Source organism: Moschus berezovskii, chromosome 24 (genome assembly GCF_049115385.1).
Source record: "Moschus berezovskii isolate FMDL1 chromosome 24, NW_MosBer_1.0, whole genome shotgun sequence".
NCBI classification, from domain to species: domain Eukaryota; kingdom Metazoa; phylum Chordata; class Mammalia; order Artiodactyla; family Moschidae; genus Moschus; species Moschus berezovskii.
In genome coordinates this window covers 9,016,705-9,026,207 of record NC_142483.1, presented here as the reverse complement: position 1 = coordinate 9,026,207, position 9,503 = coordinate 9,016,705, and the positions used below count along the sequence as shown (strand labels likewise).

General features: G+C 55.1%; 2 protein-coding genes across 2 annotated transcripts; both read right to left on the bottom strand.

The window, feature by feature from the left end:
• Positions 1-924: 924 nt before the first annotated feature.
• LOC129547597 (cathelicidin-4-like) lies at positions 925-2,475 on the bottom strand. The gene is made up of 4 exons (XM_055413337.2): positions 2,119-2,475; positions 1,907-2,014; positions 1,700-1,771; positions 925-1,098 (listed from the first exon to the last, which is right to left on the bottom strand). Exons 1-4 carry the CDS (start codon positions 2,473-2,475, stop codon positions 1,033-1,035), a joined length of 603 nt encoding a protein of 200 aa, XP_055269312.2. The 3' UTR covers positions 925-1,032.
• A 5,122-nt stretch (positions 2,476-7,597) lies between these two features.
• On the bottom strand, positions 7,598-9,148 carry LOC129547596 (cathelicidin-4-like). The gene is made up of 4 exons (XM_055413336.2): positions 8,792-9,148; positions 8,580-8,687; positions 8,373-8,444; positions 7,598-7,771 (listed from the first exon to the last, which is right to left on the bottom strand). The coding sequence occupies exons 1-4, from the start codon at positions 9,146-9,148 to the stop codon at positions 7,706-7,708; spliced, it is 603 nt and encodes a 200-aa protein (XP_055269311.2). The 3' UTR covers positions 7,598-7,705.
• Between the last annotated feature and the right edge of the window lie 355 nt (positions 9,149-9,503).

Genomic DNA, 9,503 nt, shown 5'->3' with positions numbered 1-9,503 from the left:
CCCCGATGAGCAGGATACTTCTTTAAATGGTGCAAATTTTTATACTATGTGGTCGCTAAGCACACACCCACCACTGACATCTGAGACCCAGCTGAAGAAAGTGTTGAGTCTCAGTGCCACAGGGAAAGCCAGGAGGCATGGGCTATTCCAGAATTAACCCTGTCGAGGGCAAGAGGCATGTCCTGGGCGTTGCACCTGCAGGCTTATCCCTGAGACTGAACTTCGTCTCTGTGAGAGTTTCACAAGGTGGGAAGCCGGGCCCCTCACGGACTGTCAGCCCCACGTGAACAGGAGCAGCATTCCCACCAGCACTGCACCCACGGCAGGTCTCCTTACACCCTACTGGGTGTTGGAGGAGGAGGGCAGGGGCGGGACAAGGGCTCGGGAGGGACCCGAGGCAGGAGACGCTGTCCTGGAGCTCCTGGGGCTGCTGCCTCCCCTGTGCCCTCCTGGAAGGAACAGAGGCCTCAAGCTTCTCTGTGTTCACAGGAGTCATCTCACACACACACATAGACACATACACACAGACGCACACACACATACACACACACACACATAGACACACACACTCATACAAACACACAGACACACACACACACATAGATACACACACACACATAGACACACACACATATAGACACACACACATAGGCTCACACATAGACATACACACACACAGAGACACACACACTCATAGACACACACACTCATAGACACACACACTCATAGACACACACATAGACACACACACATATAGAAACACACACTCATAGACACACACACTCATAGACACACACATAGACACACACACATGGAAGCACACATACATGCACACACACACACATACGTGGGAGGCCTCCCAGAGTTAGGGATATGGCCCTGATAAGTGGGACAAGGGGAGACAAGTGAAGTTAAAGCCTGGAGGAAGCTGTTTTCACAAGATTTTATTTTCACTGTCATGAAGCCTGAATCAGAACAAATCAGACACTTAGGACTCTTCCCCCAGGCTCAAGATCCGACAGTCCTTCTGCATCAACCTCGGAATCTGGGCCAGAAAGGCCAAAATCGCCGTGGCCAGCGTATCCTGACACTCTGGAGCTGTGAAACAAGAAGACACAGGCTTCTTGTGGGGCTGACTCAAGATTAACACTTGACACCCACCCAGAACACATACCTCGGCCTTCCCAGGTTGCCCAAGGAGCCTTGGCACCCCAGGTCACACTCTGGCTGTGACCCGTGGAGCATGTGGTTGAATCTCCACACCACAGACAGAGAAGAAACTGAGGCCCACAGATGGCATGGGGCTTCCCAGGGTCACAAGCACATTCCAGCGAAGCTGGATGAGAGCAGAGGCTGAAAACCCATGACTGCGGTCAGTGTGTCAAAGCTGAGCTCAGTCACAATTCCCTGGAGGTCTTGTGAAAATCCAAATGGCTGGGCCCTACCCCAGTGTCAGATTCAGGAAGTCTGAGTGGGACCTGAGAATTCATCTCATGTCAAATCCCAGATGGGAAGCTCATTAGAGAAGCACTGCTCTAAGGGAGGCAGCCCCAGGGCTGGAGACCTGGGGCTTAGGGAACGAGGGGTGAGGGCAGGAGGGCCTCTCTCTGCCCTGGATGGGGCAGCGGGTCATTGGTACAAAGGATGTTCCACACACTACCTTCCCTAGAAACCCCCCAGTCCAGAAGGAACCACTCACCTCATTACAGTTTAGGTCAAACTGGTCATTGGACGGGTTCAGGGTGACTGTCCCCACACACTGTTTCACCAGCTGGAAGGAGAGCCTCAAGGTCAAACTGGAATCCCCTTGGCCATACCCTCCCAGCCACACCCCAGGCACAGGAAACCTTCCCAGCACCCCCCTGTTCAGCTTCCTGGGAAACATTGCCCCAAACCCCAGCCTCACCCCTTTCTCCTTGAAGTCACACTGCTCCGGGGACTGCTGAGTCGTCCTGGGGCACACAGTCTCCTTCACCGTGAAGCTCACAGGCTTTCGAGTCCCCAGACCTTCATCCTGGTGACGGATTAAAGTGGGGAGGGAAACTGGGTTCAGGCTCATTCTTCCTTCTCTGATCTCTCTCCCTGCCCCTCACCTAGAAAACCTCCTCCCCAACTCACATCCTTGGGAGGCGGGTCTAGCTCCAGGAGGCGGTAGAGATAAGCTTCTGAGGACCGCTCATTGAGCTGATCCACAGCACGAAGCACGGCGTCCCTGTAGCTGAGGGCCTGGGCGCTGGCCGAGGGCAGCACTAGTCCCAGCAGCAGTAGCCACAGTGACCACCGCCCCAGCGAGAGGCTGGCCCTCTGGGTCTCCATGGTCCCCAGTCTGCTCCTCACAGCCCAAGGGACCCTCCTTTTATGCTCGGCCTGGGCCCTGATGCAAAGGCTCAACCTGGAGTCTTCCTGACCCGCCCCATCCCTGCCCTCCTCCCATGGCGTGAGGTGGACTTGCCTCAGCCCCTGCTGTTGCTTCATGGGATTTCTGCATAGTGGCCAGGGAGGCCCCTGTGCAAGGTGAAGAAAGGGTTTCTCCATCTCCCTGACACTATCTCGGCCTCTCCTGGGGTCCATTGGGAAGTGTCACAGGCAGGATTGCTCAAAGGGGTTGAGTCCTCCAGGAGAGGGTTGGGCCAGGCACTGTCTACATCCCCTCTGAGTCCACACCATGGCCTCCTCAGGATGCGGGTTAAAGGAATATATTCATCAGTCAGACCCCACCTCTTGGCACTGCCTGGAACCAAGTGGAGAGTCACTTAACATTTGGTGAGTGGATGACAGTACCGCATCTAAAGATGTACACACCAGCCAGTCCCTAGGTAGACACAAGGCCCACACCAGCCTCTAGTGCCCATGCCTAGACAGTGAGCTCCATTTGTCTCCTCTCCTGGATTCCTCTGCACTGCTTTTCTCAGTCTAAAAATGGCCTGTCCCCAGAACCCACCGAACCTGGCCTGTTACTTTGGCTGAAACGGTCATCTGCACACTTCTTTGCTGTGTTTCACACTCAGGCCATCGCAGGTTGCACAGCCCTCCCTAAGGACAGGGGCCGCACTCAAGCCTTATCTTTATCTTCACAGGCTGCAGAGTCCATCTGTCCTCCAAAGACCGATTCTCCCCTGTCGCTGCTCTCCTGGGTCCCTGCTCCTCCATCAGTTCTCCTGCTGAGTCTCCTCCAGGGAGTCTCCTCTTAGGAGGCAGGGCTGGCTCGGGTGCATCTGGGCTGCTTTTCTTCCCAGTCCTCACATGTTCCAGGGGCTGTCCCTTCTCTTTTCAAGACACTGCTTCTCATGCACACACGTCACTGCTCTGTCTCTGGGTTCAAGAGTTCCATGAACACCCTGGTTGTCCACATTGGACTGTTGGCTGGCTGCTGCCACAGGAGCCCTGAGCTGGAAGCCTGGGAACTCCACCTGCTCCTTCTTCTTCCTGAGGACACTCTGACTTCCCACCGCCCCTGCCCTGGCCCTACCCCGTCTTCTCTCCTCTAACAGGGAGCAGGAATGCACAAAGTCCTCCTCTGTGTTCCTGGCTCTGCCCTGACCACTGTCTGCCCTCCACACCATTGTCTAGGGGGCTCCTGCAAATCACTGATTTGGGCATTTCAGCCGCTTCCTTGAGCCAGGGGCATTAGGGCCTGGATGGTTGGGTCTCCTTATTCTCCTCACTCCCCACCCTATAGGCCTCAGGTATCAGGACCCAGGCCACCCCAATCACTCAGGCCCATAGGACCCTCCAGCTCGTCTCCCATCTCTGCCCCTGATCCCTCAGCTTGCCCTGGCCTTTCTCCTTGGAAAGGCATCCCTGACATCTAAGAATACTCAGCATCTCCTCCTCTTGGCTCTCATAGCCCTCAGAATGTTTCTTCTTATTTGACTCCATGTCCAGTCCTGTGGGTGAGACTCCACGCTTGAGGGCTGGTGCTGGGTGGCAGAGAGAGCACAGATGGGAGACATAAGCAGCCAAAGTGTTAGAGGGGCTCAGAGACCATGAAGCTTATTCTAATACGGCTTCCGTTGGGATGGCCATGTGACTGGAGGCCAGGGGTAGCTCTTGGCTTGTGTTGGCCTGTGGGACTCTGGGCAGTTGGCTGGGGCCCCTCGGAAAGTGGCAGCTGGATGGATGGTGCTGGTTACACATCAGCCTTGGAGAGAGAAGGAGAGGTGGGCCCAGGTGCAACCTGGTTTCACAGCCCGGGTCTTGCCCTAGTGGCCTCTTGGTCAAGCTGTCTCCTTTTCCCAAGTCAAAGAAGGAAAGGGAGGTGATTACAATAGAAAATTACCAGCAATATACATGGTTACTGGCTATTGGGTAAGCCTGAAACCCTCCCTGTGCTTTCTTGCCTCTGGGCCTTTGCATTGGCTCACACTTCAGACTGAAGTCCCCTCCCCCATCCTCCAGAATTCTGTGTAGGGTCCTCAGCGAGGTCCTTGATGGCACCTCCCATGGTAAGAAGCATGCTTTCTATGCCCTGAGCAACCAGCTTTTCTGGTTTAGTCCTCACAGCCTGTTAGGGCTGAGGTCTTCTCAGGAAAGACAACACAGCCCTTGTCCACAGCCAGCATGTCCCCGACTCTGCATCTGATCCTTGAGAAACCCGCGTGCACCTTTCACACCAACAAACTCAGATAGGAGCCCTGATCCCGCACAGCTCCCTCCTTTGCTCCTCCCAGCCATCCTTCCTGTCCCTGAGACACGGGGGTAAGGAGAACCAGAATCCAGTCCCAAACAGTGCCCCCCAGACATCTGGGAACACCCACCAGCGCTCTCTGTGGGTCAGCTGATGAGGAAAATGAGACCCACAGGTCAACCATTCAACCAAGGACCCCCTCACTAGGAAATGGCAGACTCAGCTGGGTGACCCAAACTCTCCCTCAGGGAGGCGCTCTACCCTGAGACGAGCTTAAACCTCACCCACAAAAGCCCTGGAACTGGCGTTGCACCCCTGCTTTAGGGCTCACTGAGGAGGGAGCTGGGCTTTCAAGTCCCTTCACAGGCAATCACTTACACAGGCGAAGCGCAGAGGAGACATAATACCCCAGCCATCTCCTGGGGAGGGGGAGGCTGTGAAGACAGCTGTGAAGGGGGACCTGTGAGCCATTACCATCCACCTCCCACAGTCCCAACAGCTGGGGGTCCTCACGGCAGCAGCCCAGTGACAGGATCTGAGCAGGACACTAAGAATGCCTACTGCCCAGCACCCCGCCCAGAGACCAGCATCCGTCTGGCCCCCCCAAACTAAAGGGGTCAAACCTGAACTGTCTTCTCCCCCTACACACATCTCATACCTACAGCCAGACGCTTAGCAGCCCGGGACCTTGCTCTCATAACCACGGTGCACGGTCCAGCCTGTCAGGGAACCAACCGGCCTCATTTGGTCTTCAGGACCTCATCCCAGGCAGCCCCACACTCTCTCAGCCTCTCGAGAGGCTCTTCCCTCCTCTCGTGGCCACTGCCCTGGCCTGATGCTCAAAGACATTAATGGAGGGATCTGGCATTTGTTCTTCGGGATTAAGAGGTCCAGGGATCGAACAGCAGACACTCAGAAGCCAATCCCCTTAGAAGGCATGGGAAGGCCTGCAGACCTCCCTGCCAGGGACCACTTCAGCTCCCTGCTCTAGGGTTCAGAGGGAACCAACGTAAGCATCTACCCCTTTCTGCAATCAGCGCTTACCTGCGCACGCTGAAGCCTCCTCCACAGCAAGGAACATCTGGTCAACGCCAGTGTAGAATGTGAAGGACGAGAGTGGCCCGAGGAGATAGGTGGGTGGCCATGGAAGCAGGATGGGCACTCACGGGGAACAACTGAAAACAGATGTGGCCTGCACAGATGCCATGTCATCCTGATGAGTGGTCCCTCTCTCCGGTGGGGCTGGGATGTGCCAGCAGTGACGGGCCTAATGTGGAGCATTTGCCAATTTCCATGGTATAAATATTTCCACCATGGCTGATTTCAAGCTACCAAGAGTGTAACAGCCAGCTCAAAAAGGAAAAAAACCTGACCACTTAACACTTGGCTCTGCCAAGCCTGGGTCCTCGGGCACAGTCACATCACAGCTCTGAGTCCCCGTTGTAGGGTTTCCCCCCACAGCAGACGACGGTGTAGAGAAGGTTCCTCCAGCCTGTCTGCTATGAACCCACCTGCTCACCAAGACGAGACAAGCCTGACAGGTAACAAGCAAGTGCTCTGAGAGATCCTACCCTCTGTTCTTCTCAGCAGGGGAATATGTCTTGGTTCACATTGGCCAGAAGGAGACTGAAGGCAAGCGTTTAGGGGAAGGAGTTTGTTTGCGAGGTAATTCCAGAAAAAGCCAGCAAAAGTATAGACAGAGGAGTCAGGGCAGGACTTGAGTGAGAAGAAGAGGTGTCAATAACAGGTACTAAAGTGGATGACAGGAGCTCAGCCCAGCTGGGGACCTCAGGCAGAGGTGTGATGGTCTGGAGGTGGGCCCCCGAGGCAGTGAGGAAGAGGAGATGTTTTTACAGCAAGTTCCCCCAATGGTCAGTTGAAGCTGCTCCCTGATACAAACTCCCTAGTGCTTCCTGTCTGCCTCAGAGCAAAGGTCAGCTAGAGAATGGGGAAAGGGCAGGACTTGGACCGTGTCTGAAGCACACAGGCAAATAGACGTGTGACCTCTGTGCCACTCTGCCTCTCACACCCTCGTGGAGAAATCTTCCCCCCGATGAGCAGGATACTTCTTTAAATGGTGCAAATTTTTATACTATGTGGTCGCTAAGCACACACCCACCACTGACATCTGAGACCCAGCTGAAGAAAGTGTTGAGTCTCAGTGCCACAGGGAAAGCCAGGAGGCATGGGCTATTCCAGAATTAACCCTGTCGAGGGCAAGAGGCATGTCCTGGGCGTTGCACCTGCAGGCTTATCCCTGAGACTGAACTTCGTCTCTGTGAGAGTTTCACAAGGTGGGAAGCCGGGCCCCTCACGGACTGTCAGCCCCACGTGAACAGGAGCAGCATTCCCACCAGCACTGCACCCACGGCAGGTCTCCTTACACCCTACTGGGTGTTGGAGGAGGAGGGCAGGGGCGGGACAAGGGCTCGGGAGGGACCCGAGGCAGGAGACGCTGTCCTGGAGCTCCTGGGGCTGCTGCCTCCCCTGTGCCCTCCTGGAAGGAACAGAGGCCTCAAGCTTCTCTGTGTTCACAGGAGTCATCTCACACACACACATAGACACATACACACAGACGCACACACACATACACACACACACACATAGACACACACACTCATACAAACACACAGACACACACACACACATAGATACACACACACACATAGACACACACACATATAGACACACACACATAGGCTCACACATAGACATACACACACACAGAGACACACACACTCATAGACACACACTCATAGACACACACACTCATAGACACACACATAGACACACACACATATAGAAACACACACTCATAGACACACACACTCATAGACACACACATAGACACACACACATGGAAGCACACATACATGCACACACACACACATACGTGGGAGGCCTCCCAGAGTTAGGGATATGGCCCTGATAAGTGGGACAAGGGGAGACAAGTGAAGTTAAAGCCTGGAGGAAGCTGTTTTCACAAGATTTTATTTTCACTGTCATGAAGCCTGAATCAGAACAAATCAGACACTTAGGACTCTTCCCCCAGGCTCAAGATCCGACAGTCCTTCTGCATCAACCTCGGAATCTGGGCCAGAAAGGCCAAAATCGCCGTGGCCAGCGTATCCTGACACTCTGGAGCTGTGAAACAAGAAGACACAGGCTTCTTGTGGGGCTGACTCAAGATTAACACTTGACACCCACCCAGAACACATACCTCGGCCTTCCCAGGTTGCCCAAGGAGCCTTGGCACCCCAGGTCACACTCTGGCTGTGACCCGTGGAGCATGTGGTTGAATCTCCACACCACAGACAGAGAAGAAACTGAGGCCCACAGATGGCATGGGGCTTCCCAGGGTCACAAGCACATTCCAGCGAAGCTGGATGAGAGCAGAGGCTGAAAACCCATGACTGCGGTCAGTGTGTCAAAGCTGAGCTCAGTCACAATTCCCTGGAGGTCTTGTGAAAATCCAAATGGCTGGGCCCTACCCCAGTGTCAGATTCAGGAAGTCTGAGTGGGACCTGAGAATTCATCTCATGTCAAATCCCAGATGGGAAGCTCATTAGAGAAGCACTGCTCTAAGGGAGGCAGCCCCAGGGCTGGAGACCTGGGGCTTAGGGAACGAGGGGTGAGGGCAGGAGGGCCTCTCTCTGCCCTGGATGGGGCAGCGGGTCATTGGTACAAAGGATGTTCCACACACTACCTTCCCTAGAAACCCCCCAGTCCAGAAGGAACCACTCACCTCATTACAGTTTAGGTCAAACTGGTCATTGGACGGGTTCAGGGTGACTGTCCCCACACACTGTTTCACCAGCTGGAAGGAGAGCCTCAAGGTCAAACTGGAATCCCCTTGGCCATACCCTCCCAGCCACACCCCAGGCACAGGAAACCTTCCCAGCACCCCCCTGTTCAGCTTCCTGGGAAACATTGCCCCAAACCCCAGCCTCACCCCTTTCTCCTTGAAGTCACACTGCTCCGGGGACTGCTGAGTCGTCCTGGGGCACACAGTCTCCTTCACCGTGAAGCTCACAGGCTTTCGAGTCCCCAGACCTTCATCCTGGTGACGGATTAAAGTGGGGAGGGAAACTGGGTTCAGGCTCATTCTTCCTTCTCTGATCTCTCTCCCTGCCCCTCACCTAGAAAACCTCCTCCCCAACTCACATCCTTGGGAGGCGGGTCTAGCTCCAGGAGGCGGTAGAGATAAGCTTCTGAGGACCGCTCATTGAGCTGATCCACAGCACGAAGCACGGCGTCCCTGTAGCTGAGGGCCTGGGCGCTGGCCGAGGGCAGCACTAGTCCCAGCAGCAGTAGCCACAGTGACCACCGCCCCAGCGAGAGGCTGGCCCTCTGGGTCTCCATGGTCCCCAGTCTGCTCCTCACAGCCCAAGGGACCCTCCTTTTATGCTCGGCCTGGGCCCTGATGCAAAGGCTCAACCTGGAGTCTTCCTGACCCGCCCCATCCCTGCCCTCCTCCCATGGCGTGAGGTGGACTTGCCTCAGCCCCTGCTGTTGCTTCATGGGATTTCTGCATAGTGGCCAGGGAGGCCCCTGTGCAAGGTGAAGAAAGGGTTTCTCCATCTCCCTGACACTATCTCGGCCTCTCCTGGGGTCCATTGGGAAGTGTCACAGGCAGGATTGCTCAAAGGGGTTGAGTCCTCCAGGAGAGGGTTGGGCCAGGCACTGTCTACATCCCCTCTGAGTCCACACCATGGCCTCCTCAGGATGCGGGTTAAAGGAATATATTCATCAGTCAGACCCCACCTCTTGGCACTGCCTGGAACCAAGTGGAGAGTCACTTAACATTTGGTGAGTGGATGACAGTACCGCATCTAAAGATGTACACACCAGCCAGTCCCTAGGTAGACACAAGGCC